At 40.3% G+C, this 24,053-nt stretch overlaps 2 protein-coding genes across 8 annotated transcripts in view; one reads left to right on the forward strand and one right to left on the reverse strand.

Moving 5' to 3' along the window:
• The window catches only part of med16 (mediator complex subunit 16), a 59,609-nt gene extending 54,464 nt beyond the window's left edge, over nt 1-5,145 (forward strand). For 2 of the 4 annotated variants that reach the window (XM_041204054.1, XM_041204055.1), the window contains exons 13-15: nt 774-990; nt 1,736-1,819; nt 2,124-2,444. In XM_041204054.1, the coding sequence (XP_041059988.1) occupies nt 774-990; nt 1,736-1,819; nt 2,124-2,250 (428 nt within the window). In that variant the 3' untranslated portion in view covers nt 2,251-2,444. Of the gene's footprint in view, nt 1-773; nt 991-1,735; nt 1,820-2,123; nt 2,445-4,924 lie in introns of those variants that run through there. The other 2 variants (XR_005945094.1, XM_041204056.1) reach the window with 2 other exon arrangements.
• LOC121286872 (actin-like) lies at nt 4,199-23,926 on the reverse strand. Of its 4 annotated transcripts, none has more exons than XM_041204059.1 (9): nt 23,500-23,926; nt 17,916-18,128; nt 16,121-16,368; nt 15,488-15,646; nt 13,030-13,132; nt 12,488-12,634; nt 6,195-6,323; nt 5,662-5,837; nt 4,199-5,093 (listed from the first exon to the last, which is right to left on the reverse strand). In XM_041204059.1, exons 1-9 carry the CDS (start codon nt 23,735-23,737, stop codon nt 4,944-4,946), a joined length of 1,563 nt encoding a protein of 520 aa, XP_041059993.1. In that variant the 5' UTR covers nt 23,738-23,926; the 3' UTR covers nt 4,199-4,943. The 4 variants fall into 4 exon arrangements, with proteins under 4 accessions (XP_041059993.1, XP_041059992.1, XP_041059991.1 ...); XM_041204058.1 differs by having other exon boundaries at nt 6,195-6,326; XM_041204057.1 differs by having other exon boundaries at nt 6,195-6,389.
• Between the last annotated feature and the right edge of the window lie 127 nt (nt 23,927-24,053).

Below are 24,053 nucleotides of genomic sequence, written 5' to 3' on the forward strand. Positions count from 1 at the left end.
GACAGCAGAAAGAAAGCTGGTATAGGCCAAAGAAAAATTGACAGTGGAGTGGAGAATGGTCTTCTGAAGTTGAGATGAGGTCACCATTGTTGGGGTACAGTAAGAAGCATCTAGCTATGATATACTTAAATTTGAAGTATTCCTTTAAACGCAAATAGGTTAACTACTTTAGAACTTCGTGATAGTTTTAGCTTCTCAATTGGATACAAGCAGAGGGCACATACACTCACTGACCTGACATATGGAGGAGTACAAATGGTGATCAATAATCTTAGTTCTTGCCAACTTTGTTTATTATTGAGTTTTGTATTTTCACTAGTCAAAAGGAAAATCCTCTTGCCTGGTAGCTTATGCTGCCTTCCAGCCTGTTGGCTAGAGCTTTGATTCCCAGCATTGTATGCAACTAAGACCTCCCTGTCACTATTTATAAATTCTTGGAGAGGCTTTTCAATGGGAGCACAAGACTGGTTAATGCCCAATCTTTTGCAGAAGAAGAGCTCGATCAAATCTAACATTATTGTAATTATAATCACCCAAGACTGAAGTCTGCTGTGCAATGGCCCAGCTGGTGGGGTTTGCATGGCTAATTAGAAGGGGAAAATAAGAGTTTATTGATCTTGCGTTCTTTTAATAAAGTTTCTATTGGTTGTTTTTTTGATTATGACTCTGGCATGCTTTGAATGCACAAAGAAACCCCATATGTGGCTTAAATTCATGCAAAGTTGTTAGCCTTTTGAAAAGTTTAACACATTTCATATAACACTTTTATCCAGGTAGAGATGAAAGCCATATGACTGAACCTGATGACAATCTGGTTGATGAATGTTGTCTGCTTCCCAGCCAACTGCTTGTTCCCAGCATGGACTGGCTACCAGTGAACGATGGAATTATTGGCAAGTTACAGAGCAAACAGCTGCTAAAGCTGCAGTTTGGAAAGCCAGTCAGTGTACCCAGTCACTTTGCAACTTCTCAGCTTGATATTTTTGCAAGGTAATTATCCTGTCTTGCTTGTTAAGACACTCCTGGTTCTTCTGACCATTTGCTTTAGTGCCATTGTGAATGACTTTGCAAGCTTCAATATTAATGTGTACAAATGTACTAATTAACACATAACTTTTAATTTTTGTTGATCTAAAAGTTATTTTATTTATCTTTTAGTGTGCGTTTGCTTAATGACTGCCATAGCTAAACACTGAACTGTCTGCGGGCAAGACTCGGAGGTAGCATTGATGGTCAATGAGATCTTTGCAATGTAGACATTTTCCTTGATTCCAGTTGATGTTTTGATTGAAGTTTGAAAATGAGCTTCCCTCTCGGGACAACCTCCTTTTGCTTGGTTAGAGATATAGCATTCCAGAATGAAATCTTGCACTCCCCTGAAATGCTCAATCAGCATGCTAAGCATGGAGAGGAGGATGCAGGCTACGTAGATCAGTCAACGTTCAATAACATCCTTTTTTTGTCACAGTCTTAGAAACATGATAAAGGTCTATGTCTCAGGCTGGAGGGCAGCCACCTTTAGTAAACTCTGCACTGATAAATACATCTGCAACCTGTTCAGAGTAAATATTGAATCCTTTTCACTGGTCAGCCTGAACAAAAAATGAAGCACTATAATGGGTATAAACTTTGTTTTTCTAGATAAATGAATGTATGTTAATAAGCCTCAATGTATTTTGTCATAAGTATCTTGTGTGACTACTTTATTATACTTTTAACTTCACATTATGTACAGATCACCAGGATATCAGAAAATGGACAACTTAAGGAGACTTAATTTAGGAGTATGCCCAACAGAAGAAACCAAATCCTGTACCAGGTCAGCAACAAATAAATGAGAAGATAACAATTTATATATTGTCCAGTTGCAAGGTACATATGCAACTGAGCACCCTTTAATGTGTGCACCCTTTAATGTGTGCACCACTGTGCTTGATGCACTTTTATTGGTACAGGAATTATGCTTTTGTGATGTGTTACTCTTGGCATTGTAATAAAGTAGAATTATTACATGTTGAGTAGCCCACTAGATCTCCACACCTTGCTGTAACCATGAATGCTTACCCTGGAGTTTGGTATCTCAGTTAGATTGTGGTAACTGAAACTTACTTTCTTTTAAACAGATGTGGGTGCAACACCATGCTGAAATCACCAAACAAGTCAACTGCAGTTAAACAGTGGGAACAGCGGTGGATTAAGAACTGTCTGTGTGGGGGGCTTTGGCGCAAAGTCCCCATTAGTCTATCCTAAATAGTCTTTGTTACAAGGACAAATAAAGATGAAATATGCATTTGGAGATAGCTGTTGGAAAATTATCGAAGGTCAAGGATTCAGGTGACCAGCTGTGTACATTCTTTAATTCTCTCGGTCGAACATTTTCTAAGAATTTTAATAGGATTTCTATTATAATAAATGGCCTTTTTTCATTGAGGGCTTAGACAATTTTTTGGCTATTTTTCTGATTTTTGCTTTGCTTTTCTTTTACTCCACCCCCTTCTTTCCTGAGGAGATTGACAGCCTCACTGGGTTACAGTTTTGATGGGTGTTAATTGGCTTCTGGTATCTTGTCCAAGTCTCCATTATTGATAAATGTCCTATACAATGACTGTCACAGGTTATTTTCCTGTGGTGACGTTGCAGTCAAGCTTAATACCTGCACAGAGGGCGGGGGGGGGGGGGGAGTGCTACTGGTGATTCCCTTAGGAGCAGGAACCCTAGAATCCTGGACAGATTTTCTTATAGATTCTTTTTAAAGAAAGAGGATTCCAACCAGGTGAACGTGGAAACATTTGAGATTCTGAAGTTGGGGCTGCATGTTTTTTTTTTGTTGAACTTTGAAAAGTCTCAAAGCAGTTATAAGGCCCTCATACATTTTAATGAATACTTGGAGCAAAGCCCCATGCAGTTTATGTAACCTATCTTACTTATTCTTGAGCAGCACGAGAATTATAATTTGTTTCCACTCCTCAGTTCTGTAGATGTCACATGTCTCTACTGCCATCTGATATGGACACCCAGATGATGTGGTTTCCTGTCTCACAGTCAAACCTGGCCCTGAACTGACACAACTGTTTCTCAAAAAATGGCCATTAGTTTCCTCAGGCCTTTTGAGGCCTTTCAGTGAACACTAATTGGTGCCCGTTAGTTATCAGGAAAGAATAAAAATTCTATCTGTAAGACGTAATTTTTAGCCATGACAAAGGCTTGGAAAGATAAATGTGCAAAAATCATTCCAGTAATTACTATGATTTTCACCAATCTATGCCACACACTTTTCACAGCAACAAGTCTTTACTGAGCATAATACCAAACCACTTATGTGCATAGTTTTTCTCTTTGAAAATAATCTGGCAATTGCACCACCTGTTCAGTGTCTCACTCACTTAAAGGGCAAAATTAAGGGAAGAATTTTCTCTCTGTCAAATGGGCTGGGCGGAAGCAGGCGCAGGCGGGCATGCAGCCAATCGCTACTCGTGATCGGCTGCGCACCGCCATTTTATGTGGGCAGGCCAATTAAGGCCTGCCTGACGTGACATGCACCTGGAAGTGCTCAGCGCTACCTGTGCGGGCGGGGGGAGGAGGGAGAGTCAGGGCCTGCACTCTTTTCTGCATGTGTGCAAAAGAGCGCAGAAATCTCCCTGAGGCACAGAGCTGACTTGGGGAGATTAATTTCATTGTGAAAAATAGAACAAAAGAATTTTAAAAATTATTCAGACATGTCTCCTCATGTGACCGTGTCATATGAGTTGGGACACATTTATGAATTTCAATAAAATTTTTTATTTAAGTTATAAACCCTTCATGAAACCTCATGCCGCCCGTGGATGAGGCTCCATGAAAAATGCAAAGGCCGCCTGGGCTCTTCGCCTGCCCTGACAACTACTTTAATTGGGTTAGTAATGGCCTTAACAGGCCTTTAACAGTTTGGCAGGCGCGCAGCCGACTCTGGTGCACGCCCGCCAAACAGAAGATCAGAATGATGCACGGTGACATCATGACGCACGCCCAACATCACCGCGCATCATTTTATGCGTCAGCGTGCAGGGCCCGCCCCTGCACGCTGAGCAGAAGATTCTGGCCTAAGTGTTTGAGAATAATATTTTGACAGCAAAAATTTAAAGCTGTTTTTAGATAGCAACTGTATTAATAACTAGTGCACACATTAGAAAACCTACACATGCTGAGTTCCATTATTCAGTGCAGTTATACAAGAATGAGTTTTATTTTCAAAATAAGTACCCCCTCTCCCACCAAAAAGTTGTACATAACCACGAATTAGATATATTTTCAATTTACATTCAGAATTTGAAATGACCTGAGTTTTGAGGCCTCCGTTAACACAAGTCTGAGAACCTCCTGCAAAACAGCTATAAACTCGAATTTCTGTCTGTCTCATGGGGCATTGCCTCAACAATCTTTGAAACCGTACTGTTCTGCAATGGTTTCAGTGTGAATGTTGCTCATCACTTGTGGTCTCAGGAATACGTTATTGATAGTAAACAAGCTGTTGATGACTTTTCATTGTGAAGATGTAAAAGACTGAAAGGTAGAATAGGATAAACGTTTCACCTACTGGTGCGATTGAAAATTTAATAGTCTGGCTAGAAGGCACCGGCATTTTGGGGATTGAAAGTTAAGATTTATTGAGGCGTTACCAGTGAAGTTTACTTAAGATACAAACTAAAATGGTGCACAGTCCAGTCTCAGCCAGTGACCTGTCATTATACATCACCCCCATCTGTTCATCACACATTGTTGCTGTCCATTCCCACTCAATGAAGTTGCAATGCCATCACCCCAGTGCTTCCATGATGATTAAGTAGAGTAAGAGTAATGAACAAATGGCTTACAACAAACATTGATACTTTCTGTTTTGTGTTTGTTAAATTAAATTAATATTGATTAATTTTTCTTTGGATTTCAGGATTTGTTTTCCTATCTCACTAAATTAGTTTTCTGTGTAAAACCGTGGCTCCAAATTCTTCAAAGTCTTGGCGGGATACACACATCTGGTGGAAATTAGAAAGACTAGACAAAATGGCTGCTCCTTTCCATGAAAGATAGTTCCTGTTGGGAGGTGCAAGAATCTTCACCTGTTGAATGAGGGAAAAAAAACTTCAGATGAAAAGAATAAAAATCCCTTTATCTAGTTAAACCAGAAAGCAATATGGCAATATTTCCTTAGTTCTGATGAAGAGTCATACGGACTCGAAACGTTAACTGTGTTCCTCTCTGCAGATGCTGTCAGACCTGCTGAGTTTTTCCAGCTATTTTTGTTTTTGAAGCAATATGGCTAGTCGATTGATTTTTACTGAATTTAAAAATAACTTCCTAATTTTCTCTGTGCCATAATTTAATCTGACGTACAAATTTTGCTAAACATCAGTCTTCCTGACGAGCAGTGGGCTCTCATGGTTGCAATCTGTTAAATAATGTGGGAAATTTCTTTTGTAAGGTACCTCTAAAGTGCACTTTAGCAGGTTTGGAACCACTAGAATGCAGTGCTATGACTGGTGTGCAGAAACAATAGCCTAATTTTGTTTCCTTATTAAGGTTAAAAACTTCAAGGGAGTCATATTTGGAATGAACTGCCAGTCAAAGCAGTTATTTCTGGATTAAATGGATAGCTTTCAATTGGTTTTGCTAAATGTTGCTAAATACCTTGGTCCCTGGTTTTGCAAGGTTTGTCATCTCCTGTTGTAAACGTTCTTCCATGTTTCTAAACATACTGTTACCACCAGCTAGTACAATGTTGGTGTACATGTCATAGCGGGTCTCCTCACTGCACCTCTCAATCACTGAGTGTGCCATGGCAGGCAGGTTCTGTATGTCTTTGCCTGAAATGCAAGTGAGCTGGTTCAATAACATACAGTTTTTGTACCAAAGCAAAATGAATTTTTTTAAAAACTGCTACACCTCCCCTGCACACCTGTGCTATTCCCAGCATCCATTTGGATGACTGTTGTGAGCAGATAGATAATTCAGAACAATTGTGTTTAGTGATGAAATAGAACTGGAAATGAAAAACAATGTGCCACATATACAACAATGAAGCTACTTATCAGTTGAACAGTGTACAAGTCAGGAGACAGACGTCATGAAGGAGACATCTCGCGCTGAAACATTGTTTTACTGTCTATGATCGATGAGCAGGAAAAGAGGATAAAATGCAGTCAAATGCCTTGAACAGTTACCTAATATAAATGGCTTAAAGATGACTTCAGGGCAGATGAATTTCTGGGTTGTGATGATCATATTTTGTCCATCTGGAAGCTCATACTCTTCCTTTATTTCTTCTGGATTGTTCTTGAAGTTTTCGAGTTCTGCTTCAAAATTAAGGGCAACGTAGCAAAATTTCTCCTTGATATTTCTGATAATATCTAACCCAGCTGGAAAATTACACAAGATACTATTCAAAATGTGAAGAGTGGATCAGAGATCCATAACTATTGCATTGAGATTTCCCAGATTCTTTAAGATGCATTTGGAGTCTTGTTGTGGAAACTGTGCTCTTCTTGCATTTTAATCTTATCTATCCACACCTGAGTAAGCTTAGGCTCCATTCCAAAATACAAATACATTGTCCTAGTCTGATGGCCACACAAACTTTCAGCAGATCTTCCAAGATAGTGTTCATGATTAGGAATTCTGTTGTATTAATTTGATACAAGGCAACTGCATCAACCTGCTGTCTAGAACAAGCAGGAGCATATCCCACCTTGTTGGTCTGTATTGATCAGTACTACACTGCATAGCACATCTCAATGAACCTTAGAAGTTCAGTTTTAGCAGTTATACTCTCCATGTTAGCAATTGATCCCTTTTAGTTATAGCCAATAGGGTTAGATGATACAGGGTGGGAAGAAGCTTGTCGGGAAAAATCTCAGGCACAAACTGGTTTTAGAACTGGGTCTAGAGCAAGGGGTCCACAGTCTCAGGATGCGGGAGAGGCCATTTAGGACTGAGGTGAGGAGAAATTTCTTCACTCAGAGGGTGGCGAACCTGTAGAATTCTCTACCACAGAAGGCTGTGGAGGCCAAGTCACTGAATATATTTGAGAAGGAAATAGATAAATTTCTAGACTTTAAAGGCATCATGAGGTATGGGGAGAGAGTGGGAGTATGGCATTGAGATAGAGGATTGGCCATGATTGTATTGAATGGCAGAGCAGGCCTGAAGGGCTGAATGACCTACTCCTGCTCCTATTTTCTATGTTATACCAAATGGCTTAGTTCTGCATGGTAAATCTATGTAATACAAGAAACTCCAAATGGAACAAACTATCCTGTGCTTATTCACTTATGCCTCATTAGTTAATTATTTGTTGTGTTTCTGCTCTTGTCTGTGTTTTTAAGGAGGCAAAATAACATCAGCAGAAAAACGAATATATCATTGACTCTTTTAATGTAGTAGGGTTGTCATTTTTCAGCTTGATGTTTGATCAGACCTGGCATGGCTTAGCCACAACCAATGATTGAAAGCAGTGTGAAAACAGAGACAGTCGGGAGAATGAAAACAATACGAGTGGAGAAACAGTCGGGATTTTGAAAACTGCGAGAGGACTAGCAGTCAGGAGTGTGAATACAGCACGAGAAAGACAGACAGTTGGAAGTGTGAAAACAGCGCGCATCCTGTGTAATTAAGAAATGAATACCTTTTAATTGGATTTGTGGGTGGTACTAGCATTTAATCAGTAAAATAAATTGTTTACATAGGAATTATTCAAAATTAATTAAAATATTTAAAATAAATTAAGTATGTAGAAAATGATTTATATAAAGTTTAAGGTACGACAGTGCAGCTCGGCCATGTGGAATATGCATCCTGTGGGATGCGGGAAGTCATGTTGGCACAAAGTGCCCTCGAGGACTACACCTGCAGGGAGTGTCACCAGCTACAGACACTTGAGCTCCGAGTTGTGGAACTCAAGCGGCGGCTAGAATCACTGTGGTGCATCTGCAAGGCTGAGGATTACACAGATAGCACATTTAGAGAGGTGGTCACACCACAGCTAAGAAGTACACGAGCAGAGAGGGAATGGGTGACTGCTAGAATATCTAAGAAACAGTTACGTACTGCATGAATCCCCTGAGGCTATTTTGTTCTCTAACTGCTTTTCTATTTTGGATACTGGTGAGCGAGATGGTTCTTCAGAGGACTGTAGCAACAGCCAAGTTCGTGGCACCACAGGTGGCTCATTTGCATAGGAAGGGAGGAGGAAGAGTGGAAGTGCTATAGTAGTAGGGGATTCCATAGTTAGGGGATCAGGCAGGCATTTCTGTGGCTGTAGACATGACTTCAGGATGGTATGTTGCCTCCCTGGTGCCAGGGTCAAGGATGTCACAGAATGGCAGCAGGGCATTCTTTTGGGGGAGGGTGAGCAGGAAGAGGTCGTGGTCCTCATTTGGACCAATGACAGGTACGAAAAGGGATGAGGTCCTGAAAGCAGATTTTAGGTATTTAGGGAGGGAATTAAAAAGGTCCTCAAGAGCAGTAATCTCAGGATTACTCCCAGTGCCGCTTGCTCGTGGAAGAGTAGGAAGATTGAACAGTTGAACGTGTTGCTGGAGAAATGGAGTAGGAGGGAGAGCTTTAGATTTCTGAGGCATTGTGACCGGTTCTGGAGAAAGTGGGGCATGTACAAGGAAGACAGGGGGATGAGAACCTGAGGGGAAAATCAGAGTGGAAAGGAGAAAAACTGCCAGTGGAAAGTAGAAAAGTATCAACATAACAAGGAGATATCAGAGTAGCATCAAGGTAGATTGAATACTTGGAGAGTTTGATTAGAAGGGGTCAGAATAAGGGGGAAAGTAAAAAAAAAAGCCTAAATCAGTGCTAATTTGCATGTATGTGAATGTACGGAGTGTGGTTAATTAGATTGGTAAACTACAGGCACAGGTTGACAAATGGAATTATTATACTATTGCTATAACAGAGACCTGGCTCAAAGAAGGGCAGGACTGGGGTTAAATATTCCCGGATACAAGATGTTCAGGAAAGACAGGAAAGAAAGAATGGGGGGAGGGGGTGAGGTGGCAATATTGATTAAAGATGGCATTACAGTACTGGAAAGAGAGTATGTTCTAGATGGATCAAGGATGGAATCTCTCTGACTAGAGATAAGGAATGAAAAAAGTGCAATAATAACATTGGTGTAGTATACAGACTACCAAGTAATGGAAGGGATGTGGAGAACTAAATTTGCAAAGAAATTACAGAGAGGTGCAAGAATTAAAGAGTAAGCATAATGGGGGACTTCAATTATCCAAATATAGACTTGAATAGGAATAGTACAAAGGGACACGATGGGCAAGAGCTCCTGGAATGTGTTCAAGATAATTTTCTACAGCAGTATGTTTCCGGTCCAATGAGAGAACGTGCACTTTTGGACCTGGTTCTGGGGAATGAGTTGATCCAAGTGGATCAATTATCAGTGGGGGTGCGTCTAGGGGACAATGATCACTATATCATAAGGTTTAGGTTGGCTGTGGAAAAGGACAAGGCACAATCCAGAGCAGGGATAATTAAATGGGGGAAAGCCAACTTCGATGGGATGAGAATGCAACTGAGTCAAGTGAGTTGAAATCAAATGTTGGCAGAAAGGACAGTGGCTGACAATGGGCCATTTTCAAAGAAAAAGTATTGTAGGCAATGTCAAGGTATATTCCCTTGAAAGGGAAAGGCAGGACAAATAAATCCAGAGCACCCTGGATGACAAGAAAGATAGAGGTAAAGATGAAAAGGAAGAAGTGCATGTACGACAGATGTCAGGTAGAAAATACAATGGAGAATCAGGCTGAATATAGAAGGACCAGAGGGGAAGTGAAGAAACTAATAAGAAAAGCAAGGAGAGAGCATGAAAAGAGGCTGGCAGCGAACATAAAAGGGAATCCCAAGGTCTTTTATAAGCATGTAAATAATAAAAGGGTGGTAAAAGAAAGATTAGGGACAAAAAAAGGGGACTTGCATGTGGAGGCTGGAGAAATTGCAGAGGTATTGAATGAGTACTTTGCATCTGTCTTTACAAAGGAAGAAGATGCTACCCAGGCCGAGGTGAGAGAGGAGGTAATTGGTACACCAGAAGAATTTACAATTGAGAAGGAGGTGGTGTTAGAAAGGCTGTCTTAAAATAGAAAAGGTACCAGGACCAGATGAGATGCAGCCAAGGTTACTGAAGGAAGTGAGAGGAAATTGCAGGAGCACTAGTGACAATCTTCCAGTCTTCTTTAGGAACAGGGGAGGTACCAGAGGACTGGAGAATTGTGAATGTTACACACTTATTCAAAAAGGTGTGCAAGGATAAAGCTGGAAACTACAGACCAGTCAGTTTGACCTCAGTGGCAGGGAAACTTCTGGAAACTATAATTCGGAATAAAAGTAATAGTCACTTATACAAGTGCAGGATAATTAAGGAAAGCCAGTATGGACTCATTAATGGAAAATCATGTTTAACTAACTTGCTGGAGTTTTTTGAGGAGGTAATAGAGAAAGTTGATAAGGGAAATGTTGTTGATGTGGTACATGGATTTTCAAAAGGTATTTGATACAGTGCCACACAACAGACTTGTGAGCAAGATTCTGGCTCATGGAATAAAAGGGAAAGTAGGCACTTTAAGAAATTGTCTGAGTGACAGGAAACAGGGAGTAGTGATAAATGGTTGTTTTTCAGATTGGAGGAATGTTCGTAGTGGAGTTCTCCAGAGGTCAGTGTTGGGACCCTTGCTCTTCCTGATATATTTAATGACCCTGGTTTGTAGGGCATGATTTCAAAATTTGCAGATGATACAAAGGTTGGAAATGTTGCCAATTGTGATAAGGATAGTCTTGAATTTCAAAAGGACATAGACATGTTGATGGATTAGGCGGACAAGTGGCAGATGAAGTTCAACACAGACAGAAGTGTGAGGTGATCCATTTTTGCAGGAAGAATATGGTGAGGCAGTACAAAATAAAGGGAGAGAATCTAAAGGAGGTGCAGGAACAGAGGGACCTCAGTGTTTATTTACATAGGCCATTGAGGATGGCAGGGCATGTTGAGAGAGCAGTTAATAAAGCATACAGTATCTTAGGCTTTATTAATAGGGACATTTAGTACAGAAATGAGGTCATGTTGATCTTGTATAAGACATTAGTTAGGCCTCATCTGGAGTACTGCATCCAGTTCTGGGCGCCATACTTGAGGCTTGAGGAAGGATGTGAAGGAATTGGAGAGAGTACAGAGGTGATTCACAAGAATGATCCCAGATAAAGAACTGTACCTATGAGGATAAATTGGAGAGGCTGGGACACTTTTCCTTGGAGAAAAGAAGACTGAGAGGAGACTTGATAGAGGTATTCAAAATCCTGAGGGGTATGGACAGGGTAAATAGTGAGAAACTATTTCCATTCAAGAGAGCATCAAGAACTAGATGGCATGGATTCAAAACAATTAGCAAAAGGAGTAAATGTGATGTGAGGAATTTTTTTTTTCACCCAGAGGGTGGTTGGAGTCTGGAACGAACTTTCTGAAAGGGTGGTGGAGGCAGTTTCGATCAAGGTATTCAAAAGGGAATTGGATTGCTACCTAAGAAGAAGTAATGTGTAAGGTAGGGGAATGGGACTAGGTGGAATGTTCTTTCAGAGAGCCAGTGCAAACTTTGATAGACAGAATGGTCTCCTTCTGCACTGTAAAGATTGTGATTCAATGTGTCAGGGTGATGTTTGATGTTAACTAGTCAACAATTATATATTAAAATATTGTGACAGTCTACACAATAGATCCTTATATAACGAAGAGGGATAATGAAAATTTTAGCTAGATTGATCTTGCATTTTTAAAACCATGTGTAACTAATTTCTCTCTGCTTGCTTCTTAGCTTTTCCTAGGTTCCCATTTCTGTTCCTCTATCCTCAAGCTTGTAGGATGAATGGGATGGTAGCATAGTGGTCACATTACCAGTCTAGCAATCCAGAGGCCCAGACTGATGCTGTGGAGACATGAGTTCAAATGTCACCATGGCAGCTAGGGGAATACAAGTTCAATTAATTAATAAATCTAATTAATGATTATCATAAAACCATCAGATTGTTATAAAAATCCATCTGATTTATTAATGCCCTTCAGGGAAGGAAATCTGCCATACTGATCTGGCTGATATGTGACTCCAGACCTACAACAATGCAGTTGACTTCTTTACTGCTCTCTGAATTGGTGTAGCAAGCCACTCAATTCTACTAAACCACAATAGAAAGGTCAAATACAATGGCTGTACCTACACTGCATGGACTGCAATGGTTCAGGAAGATGGCTCACCAGAATCTACTCAAGGGAAATTAGGGTTGGACAATAAATGCTAGCCTTACCAGTGAAGCTTGCATCCAAAGAATAAGAAAAAAGGAGGGAGGTAGGGTTTCCACAGTTTTAGGTCATGAGAAATAAATCTTCATACACTGAGTGATGCCCTAAGTGGGTAGATTGAGTTGGATGGTGGTGTGTTATGAATATTACCTTTGGAAGTGAAGGACCAGCTATTGTTTTCAGCTAGGGATCTCATCATGTACTCTGTCAGGTCCTGTCCTCCCAGGTACACACGCTGGGTGATGTTATCCAAAGCACCTCCTTCAAAAATGGGAACCACGTGTGTCACAGCCGATCCTGCAAGCAGTAAGGTGAAGAAAATACATTTATTTTATAAAATAATTGATTAATTTGGTGTAGGAACAGGATACTTACATTACCTATAGATGATAACAGTTTACTTACCTGCTGCATTGTTTTAACAAAATCCTCTCAAAATGCAAAGTATCTTTACGTTTTATAGATGGTTTATGATGGACTAACTAGGTGAATTTAGAAATCTAGGAGCAAATCAGCAGCAGGACAATTAAATACACTGATGAAATGTGAGCTTTTCAATTACCCTACTTTGTGATCAGTTCAAAATAATTTTTACAAAAGATTGTCACCTGTACTACCCAGTCCACCAGCCTTTGAATATAATGGGAATTTACAAAAATGGTTCTGAGGTCACAAGGAGAAGATGATGTTACCTGAATCGATGACAGTTCCAGTAACTTTACCAGTGGAATGTAGTGCCAGCACTGCTTGAATCCCCAGAAATAGAGATGGAACTTGGAATGCTTCAAAAAAAATCTATATTGGATAAAAAATGCAACAGGGTGTAAGTTACTAAATTTGGATAAAATTGACTCAAAGTGATTGCATTGCTTCTAACTTGTCAGTTTAGGATTTTCATGTTTCGTTTGGAATATGTTAAGTGTATCTGAGAGATAGGATTTGGGTTCATTTGTGATTCACCTTGGAGAAGGTAGACAATCCTGCCTGTGCCCTAGGGGGAGAGAGGCAAACATTCGTCCACAAAGACAGGAAGAACAAGTCCCTTTCTGGTGCTGTTTTCTGATATATATTCATTAATGCTGTATGCAGAAATAGAAAATTATATATCCAGGCTTGCAGTTAGGGTAGAGCAGCAATAATGGTGAAATAACTGAACAAGTGATCTAGAGACACGAGTTCAAATTACACCTCAGCAGTGTGAGACATTAAGCTCAGGTAAATAAATAAATCTAATAATAAATTTGTATCAGTAATGTTGATAATGTAACTACTGTACTTTTATAAAAACTCGTCAGGTTCACTTTTGCCTTTTAGGGAAGGGAATTTGCCATTCTTATCTGATCTGGCCTATATGTGACAGCAATCCTCAGCAATGGGGCTGATCTCTGAAATGGCCGAGCAAGCCATTCAGTTGTCAAGAAGATGGCTCGCCAGCACCTCAAGAACAATTAACGATGGGTAATAAATGATGGCCTTGCCAGGGATATCGACATCCCATGAATGGATAAAAAAAAAATACATGAAGGAGGCACAGTGGGTTGTGAGGATAAAAATCAAGAAAATACAAAGGAACATTGACTGAATGAGTAGGGAAAGAACTATGCAGATAAACTTTGAAGTGAGGAAATATGAGATCATCTACTTTGAATATTTTCTTAATGGTAGGAAAACCAGGAACTGTAAAGGAACGAAGGAATTTAGGTGTCCTTTTTTTGAGAACACTAATGCTAATGCCCAGGTACAAAAAAGTAATCAAAAAGGCTATTGGAATATTGGCCTCATCTCAAAGGGGTTGGAAATTAAAAGTGAGGAAGTGATGCTTCACTTATACAGAGCCTTGGCTAGAACCCATCTGAAATACAGCATTGAGTTTTGTGTACCAAACCTCAGGAAGGATACATTGGCTTCAGAAGGGGTATAAGTGCCAATTCACTGGCATGTGGCTAGAACATAAATTATGAAGCTACATAACTTATATTTACTTGAGTTTAGAAGGTTGAGGGGTGATCTAATCAAGTTGCATAAAATTATAAAATGATTTGAAAGGGTAGACACAGAGAAACAGTTTCCTCTGGTGGAGGAATCTAGAACAAGCAAACATAACCTTAAAATTAGAGCTGGAGCATTTATGAATGAAATCAGGAAGCATTCCACCATTCAAAGAATCGTGAAAATTAAAAGTACTCCCCAAAAGGCTGTAGGTGTTGGTTCAATCAAAATTTTCAAGACAAAGCAACAAATTTTTCATAGGTTTCTTTATTCTTTAATGGGATGTGTGTGTTTCTGGTGAGGCCTTTGTTTGTTGCACATTCCTAATTGCCCTTGAGAGGTGGTGGTGAGCTGCCTTCTTGAATTGCTGTAGTCCATGTGCTGTTAGGGAGGGAAAAGGAAGATGTGTGACACAAAGTGGATAAATGGAGTTGAGGTACAGAGCAGCCATGACATAACTGAATGGCAGAACAAGCTCTGGGGCCTGTTCCTGTTATCTGAGGATGGGATCTGACATAAATGCTAAAAAACAAAGCAAATCCTTATAAAAATGAACAAATGGTCTTTTTATTAGCAGAGTATGATACAGATTTGAATCCCTTAAATTTAAGGTTAAGTTTTTCCTGTGGATTACATTCAGCTGGAAATTAGATTCAGACTAGTCAAATATATTTAATTTAGGGCCCTTAAGAGATAGTAAACAAAGGGGTCTTCTTAGAATGAATATTCCCACATGTCTCAGAGGTAAAATGAAAGCCTTCCTCATTCACTGCACCCCATCCTGAGTGTAGAAAGATCATAGACATTTATGGCACAGAAAGCCATTCAGCCCATCATGTTTAAGCAGGTAAAAAATTTGTCCATCCTAATCCCACTTTCTTGGTCCATGGTCCTCTAGGTTGCAGCACTTCAAGTGTATATCCAAGTAATTTTTTAATTATGATGAGAGTTTCTGCCTCTACCACCCTTTCAGACAGTGAGTTCCAGACCCCCACCCATGCACTTGGCGAAAGAAATTCTCCTCTAATATTCAACCAACCAATTACTTTAGTATAAAATGGGGGCATAGATTTAATTTTTGTGCATATATTCTAAAATGCATTTGGTTTAGAGATAGCCTGTTTTCACCCAGGCTCTTCTGAATGGTTGCTAGTTTGTTACCTCAGTTGTTTTCTCCCTGATCTGCTGGGGGTTGTTTGGCGGTTCTGTCAGAACAATTGGGTGCTCCTGAATGTCAACACGCAACTCGTTTTCAAACGTATGTCTCCAGAGCACTTCCATTTCTGTCCAGTTTGCAATCAGTCCATGCTGAATTGGATACTGTGATCAAACATAACTTAATCAAACATCTGAATGGGTACCTGCCAATCAGCACAGGGAGAAAATTCACCACAGTATTTGAAGTCAATCCTTGCATAGATTGAATTTTCTGAAGTACATATCTCAACATTTTTGCTGGAAGATAAATATCGGGAATATTGGGAAATCAAACCTTTTTCACCATTTCCATCCAGTAGCAAACGTTTCCTAGACACTGTGGATGAGACACACCATTTCTACCCTTTCCCAGTAATTCATGCAAACCCCAGCAATAGGTCTGCACCCACCCTGCCCATGTATCACACTTGTTTCCCAGTCAAAGCAGCCTGGTTGAGTGAAACTACGAATGTGCCAAATTAAGGTGGATGGAGTGCACTGGATACAGTGCGCTGCACAACATGGAAGTGGGCAGATTAATGCTGAATGGTTAAAAATAGCGTTATCCTAATTTTGGTACACAAACATTTTACTTACAATCAAATGAAGAATGCTGCGTTTTCTTTGGGCTGCCTCTCCAACATAAGTGCATCTTTCTGATAATCCAAAAACATTCAATGTTGAGTTCTTTGGTCTTCCAACCACGCTTGGAAAAACGTACGTCGGAGAATGATTTCCTGAGAGTCCAGCCTTTATCAGTCCACTGCCATTATCAATTATAACTGGTGGGTACAGGTCACTGGGTAAGCTGGAAGAAGAGTCGGTCACCCTAGAAAATGAACTATCTGGCAAAGAATTTAGATTGATGAAAGAATAATGAAAGCAAGAAATAGTTATGATTGTTCATTGAAAAAACGGAAGAGTTTGGATAACAGCACAACCAACCCAACCCAACCAAAACTCATCTAAAGCTTAAGATTTTACTACAGGTACACTGATTCCATTATGTCTAGATAACGGAAAGATACTTATAAGTATAAACAAGCAATATGTAAAAGTGATTGCCTTTGGCTATTGAGAGGAAAAATAATCAGCAAGTTTCAGGTTACCATATTGGCAAGTGTTATGATCCCTTTAGAGACTGATAACTTTTACAGAGAAATTCGAGCTTCCTAAGACATCAAGATTTCACATTTTAAAACTTATCCTGAACAAATGACTAAAAAAAGTAGTCAACATTATCTTCTTTTTGCAGGCAACTTATACTTTAAACTATCAAAAAGAGATTCTCCATTCAACTTCGAGCATAACCGAAAATTTCCTGCTGCAGTTATACGTTAAGTCCCTTGAGTGGATACTTCATCCTCCAGGAATCAGTTTAAAATTATTCTCAGTTCCGGATGGCTTGCTTCCTTTTCACTTTCCCATCCAGGTAATCCCAGGAATGCCTTTCACTGTGAGAGCTACACTGTAGATTCTTTCCCTCCAACAAGCTATACGAGTCTTCCAGTCTCCTTTAAAACCTCACAAAGTCAGCCACCTTAATTTGAACGCGGGCTTCCACCGGCATTCTGTGTGGTGAGCAATAGGGCCAGTATTCTCTCTGCTTCAGGTGCAGGACTGGCTGCCTCTATCTTTTGCTTTCTACCTCAGATGGCTGTAGACCATACTAAAAAACTGCTGTCTGTCCATGATATTCATGAGTGTGTAAGGAAGCCTGTAACTTGATCTCAAAAATAGTTTCCTCCGCTCTCTTCCCTATGGCAACATGAAACACACTAGCCTTGTATCTAGCTAGAGTTGCTAATTAGCTATCTATAATCTCAACACTCTTTCATCTTAAAAGTAAAGGGATGTTTTACAGCACAACTGTTTACAACCCAACACCTATAACCCTTTTTTGGGCTATGGGAGACTCAGGGTCCACGCATAGCATACTCAGAGACTGCTGCCATTGTCTCTAAGCATAAATATCTTGCACCTTCTCAGCAAAACAATCTAAGCCTTCCTCTGACTCCTAACAATCAAACCACCAAGGCTGACTGTCAGGCAGATTGCAGAACAGGTCACATGATTCCCTTCAGTTACCCTAAATTTAAAAGCTACAGTCCCAAAATATAATTATCTTATAAACCTCACAATTGTAACACAGGTATATGTGGACATCAACTGAGAACAGCATTAGACTGTTGCTCCCATGAATATTCTGGCAGCACTCATTGTGCTCATGTAGGAACATTAACCAAGTTAGTGAAATGCTGGAGAACACCAGATAACTGAAACAATATCCAGCAAGAGTCAGCACCTTTGGCAGAGGATGGGAGGAAATTGGATTTAGGAAACAATACCCGATATGTCTATGAGCTGGTAAAATAATGAACATGTTTCTTACCATCATGTCTCATCAGCAGGCCTCCCTCGCAATGTAGCATCAGGTTATGGAAACCAGCATTTGAGGTCTTAGTAGTTTCTGGCTGTGTTGGGTCATTTATACCATCTTGAACACTCACACTGACCTTGCTGACAGTCTGGCCCTGATCCTCAGGATATGAATTAATAATGTCTTTCAAAACAAACTGCTGCTCTCCCAGATTCCTTTCTAAAACTAAAGAATTTGACATGACCATTAACAAAAGGAAACTGAGGAAGACCAATAGCAAAACCTTAATTCAGATTCTTTATAATTCAAAATGAATCAGAAACTCAACCTTTGCAAACTGAACTCTCATTTTCAGCTGGTGCTGTGTACCTCAACTTATTTGCTTAAACTGATGCATTATCACACATCGATTACTATTCTTATGATAGGAATAGATTATAATGAGATGTCTAGTTGGACTATCCTTTCAACAGCCTCTTGACTGCAGATTGATGTAATGTGCTCCATTTTCTGGGACTCATGGTCACAACCGCACATTGGGTCATCCCTCATCCTTACTGATTGTTAAAGGAATATTTCTAAATTTTTTTTATTATTCATTCATGCGATGTGGGCATTGCTGGTTAGGCCAGCATTTATTGCCCATCCCTAATTGCCCTTGAGAAGTGGTGGTGGTGAGCTGCCTCCTTGAACCACTGCAGCCCATGTGGTGTAGGTACACCCACAGTGCTGTTAGGAAGGGGGGTGTTTCCAGGATTTTAAATCAGTGACAGTGAAGAAACAGTGATATATTTCCAAGTCAGGATGATGTGTGGCTTGGAGGGGAACTTCCAGATGGTGGCGTTCCCACGTGTCTGCTGCCCTTGTCCTTCTAGATAGTAGCAGTCGTGGGTTTGGAAGGTGCTATTTAAAGAGCCTTGGTGAGTTTCTGCAGTGCATCTTGTAGATGATACACACTGCTGCCACTGTGCGTCAGTGCTGGAGGGAGTGAATGCTTGTGGGTGGGGTGCCAATCAAGCAGCTGCTTTGTTCTGGATGGTGCCAAGCTTCTTGAGTGTTGTTGGAGCTGCATTTGTCCAGGCAAGTGGAGAGTATTCCACCACACTCCTGACTTGTGCCTTGTAGCTGGTGGAAAGGCTTTGGGGAGTCAGGAGGTGAGTTACTTGCCAAAGGATTCCTAGCCTCTGACCTGCTCTTGTAGCTAGTCCAATTCAGTTTCTGATCAATGGTAACTCCCAGGATGTTGATAGTGTAGGATTCAGTGATGGTAGTGCCATTGAATGGCAAGGGTAATGGTTAGATTTTCTGTTGCTGGAGATGGTCATTGCCTGGCACTTGTGTGGTGTGAATGTTACTTGCCACTTGTCAGCCCAAGCCTGGATATTGTCCAGGTTTTGCTGCGTTTGGATATGGACTACTTCATTATCTAAGTTACATTATTTAGATTGATATTAAACATTGACAGTCAGTTGTGCCCCTCCCAAATTCTCGAATGGACAGTTGCAGTTATTTTGGTTCTGCCTGCTATGAAGGCAAAAAGACAGTGCATTGTGTGTCTGTGACTGGTGAGTACCACAAGATAGGAAGATAGAACACAGGAATATTGGATTTAGGAGCAGGAGTAGGCCATTCAGCCCATTGAGCCTGCTCCACCATTCGATAAGATCATGGCTGATCTGGTTGTGGTCTCAACTCTACCTTCCCCCTGTCTTTCCCCCTTAACTCTTGACTCCTAACTTTTCACTAACATATTGGAAGCTATGTCAAAATTGGGAGAGTATTCTCACAGGCTAGTCAAGCAACAGCCTGACATGGTCATACTCACAAAATCATACCTGTCAGCCACAGTTCCAGATTTTTCCAACCCATCCTTATGTAGGTCCTGAGGTACGTGCTTTGGTATACAGTTCAGAATGATATTGACTATTTAACTTTGTTGCTCTCCAGGTAACCATTTACATGTTTTAACTTGAACAGGCTGCCTCTTTACTTTCTTTCATTAGTTAGTGCTTTCTTTCTAGGGGTCATTTGTAGTTGTTCTAGTTGCCCATTGCCATTTTATTGGTCTTGTGTTGAGGGGGGAGGGGAGGTGATAGGAAGCACAGCTCGAAATTTCACCTCTGGTGTAGTGAAACAAGCAATGTGCACCTAACAAAATTTTCTAAATTGTTTTTTAAATTTGCTACCATGCAATTTTTGTTTTGACAAGCTGTCCAGTTATTTACCAGTGCTGCCAGAGCTTTCTCTCTGAATCACCATCTGGTGACCCCTTCTGAAGTATGTATCTGTGGACAGGATCGGACTCAACTTCTTACAATTGAATATCTTGTGAACACATATTGTGCAGGTTCATACATGAAAGATGGCTACTTGGCAATTGTTGAGGTTGACCCCTGCACCAGAAAGAGGCGAATATGGAATAAAATCATGACATTTTAATATAAAATTCTACCTTTTCCTGTATTTTTACATTTAAACATAACACAGATACAAATAAGCATATGTTAGCAGTTTTGCACCAATTCTCATTTTGCTCAGATGCCTGCGAGTCAAACCTATGCTTACGCTACTAAATCCAGCTTTCTGTTCCTAATGGAAAAATTGGGTCTGTAATTCTGCAGCAGGACAAGAGAGCTAGATTTAGTAGATAAATACCTTTTGTCAGGACCAAAACTGAAATGGAGAAGGGATGCAGGTTTGATCATGTGCTTCAGTTACAATGTATTTGTCACTGCAAGTGATGAATATTCATTGAAACATTAATAAGTAATAGATCAACATCATAAAAATGAAGTGGAAAAAGGGCTTTATTTTAAACTGATGTCTATCTTGCCTTCTAAACTTTTCTGTGTAGTAGAATTCTCTGATCTTGTATGGATAGCAACTATAATGGATAATCTTATACATCATTCAAGACATTTGAATACAATGGGTCCCCTTATTACCCATATTTAGCTTTGACAGTCATAGCTCATTCCCATCTTCCTAGTTCCTATATCCTATCTATATTCTGGACTTCAGCTGTCACTTGAATTTTTCACTTTGCTGCAGCTTTAACCTTTGATTTGTGAGTTCAGAGAAGGTTTACCAGACTAATACCTGGAATGGAGAACAAAAACAGAATTACCTGGAAAAACTCAGCAGGTCTGGCAGCATCGGCGGAGAAGAAAATAGTTGACGTTTCGAGTCCTCGTGACCCTTCAACAGAACTGAGTAAAATTAGGAGAGGGGTGAAATATAAGCTGGTTTAAGGTTGGGGGGGGGGGGTATCTTCCCCCACACCCCCACCTTAAACCAGCTTATATTTCACCCCTCTCCTAATTTTACTCAGTTCTGTTGAAGAGTCACGAGGACTCGAAACGTCAACTTTTTTCTTCTCCGCCGATGCTGCCAGACCTGCTGAGTTTTTTCAGGTAATTCTGTTTTTGTTTTGGATTTTCAGCATCCGCAGTTTTGTTTTTATACCTGGAATGGGTTGGTTGTCTTAGGAGGAAAGGTTGGACAGACTAGGCTTGTATCCACTGGAGTTCAGAAGAGTTAGAGGCAACTTGATTGAAACATATAAGATCCTGAGGGATCTTGACAGGGTGGATGTGGAGAGGATGTTTCCTCTTGTGGAAAAATCTAGCACTAGGGGTCACTGTTTAAAAATAAGGAGTCACCCTTTTAAAACAGAGATGAGGCAAAACTTCTTCACTCAGAGGGTCATGAGTTTTTGGAACTCTCTTCTTGAAAAGGCTGTGGAAGCAGAGTCTTTGAATATCTTTAAGGCAGAGGTGGATAGATTCTTGGTAAGCAAAGGGGTGATAGGTTATCAGAGGTACGTGGGATGCAGATTTCAGGTTACTATCAGATCAGCCTTATGGATGCAGAGAACTTTGAAATTGAACATCTGTCGGTTGTTAGTGAACACTAACAATATGAATAAAGAAAAAAGCATTTCAAAGTAATTCAGACAGGCAGAATTACAGACTGCATAATCAGTGATTGGATACTGAAGGTGCAACATTGTCAAAAGTTTTAAATCTTATCCCTCGATCATACTGCAGAAACAGAAGCATTCATAGGAAGAAATAGCTGTGATGCAGTAATATACTGCTGCTCAGGAGCAATGGATTGCGCACGGTCTGGGTATTTTTCAATTTAGTTCAGCTGAATATTACTGTAAACCATATTTATTCTTCACTATCTAACAACATAGCTCCACAATTGCACTGTTTCTAAGTTGTGTTTCATTAAGAGCAGTATTTTCAGGAATTGACCACTGGCCTAACAAGCTTGACCTATTCCTTTTGATCTTACCCCTTTGCCTTCATAAAGGAGCTTCTACACTTCAAAGTAAATCTTGTGTTTTGAAACACTTTGAAAAATGTCTGAGATGTGATATAAATACACTTTTTCTTATACTTTTGCATCATACCCCTCAGATTCCTCTCTAAAAATGTTTCTGACTAGTAACTTGGTTGACAACTCTATTATCCCTTGGAGATAATCTTTCACCTAATTTCCCAATTTTTATCTTAAGACCCTTTGATATGCTTGGGGTTAGTGGCCAGTTTAAAATAAATTGGACATTAATAATCCCCTTCATAAAACTGAAAACTCCAGTTAGGTTATCTCCATATTTCTTTCCCAAATTCAGTACATGCATTTAAATGGTGTCTTTTCATGTCCTCAAACATTTCAGAGTGCTTTCCAACCGGTTCACTACATTTGAAGTGCAGTCATTGATGTTAAGTAGGCAAATGTAGCAGCAAGTTTGCACACAAGTGCCACAAACAGCAAACGAATGAATGATCCAAGAGCCTATTTTGGGTGATGTGGATTGAAGAAAGAATATTGGCTAAGACATTAGCTCTTTGAATAGTGCCTTTTGTATGCACATGCAGAGCCTTGCTTTGCTGTTTCACCTAAAAGATAGCACTTTGAACAATGCAATATTTCCTCAATACTGCATCGAAAAGTTAGGTGTTTTTAGAATGACTGTACCTATCACATGTCCCCAAACATACATGGCTCAGTGCTACAGTTCATTAGGAAAAGCTCCCCCCGGATTTTGTGGGTGAATGCCCATCTGGACTGGGACTGAGTCATACAGAAGGAAGATCCTGAGTTCCATCCCCAACCTACATTGATAGCCGATCTCAAACAGCAACATAGCACAAAAACAAAAATTGCTGGAAAAACTCAGCAGGTCTGACAGCATCTGTGGATTTCAGATTTCCAGCATCCACAGTATCTTGCTTTTAGCAAGATGGCACAGTTGGTCTCATTGTCTTTAGGCCAGATAGGGAGAAAACCAACTGGGATCCCGCTACTGAAGAGGAGGTTATAGTCATTTTTTCAAAAGGGATTTCATGATATACTCAATTCTCAACAGTTAAAAAAGCCATCTATAGATTATGCAGACCCCTGGAGTCCATCTATTCATAGCTTGTTTGCTATTCTCAGGTTGTACATTGTGGTTCACTGGATGGTTAGGATGCCTTTTCTTGGGTTGATTATAATTTATTTCAGGAACTATGGAACTCTTCTTTACAGAACAACTTTAGTTCTTAAATAATTGGTATTTTTTGACTTTACTGCAGCTACTTGCCATTAGGACTAGGATCAGCGGCTCCCTGTGCCCATGATTGGCACAACAGTTCCCCAGTTTCCTGGTCTGCTTTCTCGCAGTTTACAGCCAAGCTGAGGTCGCCTTTCGGGGGCCGGTTATGGTCGGCAGGATCCAAGCGGTCGGTAACAGTGAGCGTTTCCTGGATGAATAATTGTGGTTGGGAATCTCCCACTGACGAAGCTGATTTTGTTGTTTTTACACTGGAGGCACAGCCCATGGCGACCGCCCCTCTCCACCCTTCCCGGGATTCACGCGTCTGTGCGATCAAAAGTTTTCGTTTCCCAGTCCCAAGGCCCTGAGTTGAAGTATTAATATGCTGCCAATTCCCCTGATGCACACTTCCAACAAGGGGCGGGGGGTGGTGTGGTTGAAAAAGAGTTTCAGTTTGTAAGGCAGAGGGTTCGGCGTTGCTAAGCTACACGGCATTGACTGACTATTGTGGAGCATTATGTTCAAGCCAAAAACCATTTAAAGGGACAGTGCTCATTAATAATAGTTTGTATCAGTGCCATTTTGCACAAGAACCACATTCA

This window comes from Carcharodon carcharias, chromosome 14 (genome assembly GCF_017639515.1).
Source record: "Carcharodon carcharias isolate sCarCar2 chromosome 14, sCarCar2.pri, whole genome shotgun sequence".
NCBI lineage: Eukaryota > Metazoa > Chordata > Chondrichthyes > Lamniformes > Lamnidae > Carcharodon > Carcharodon carcharias.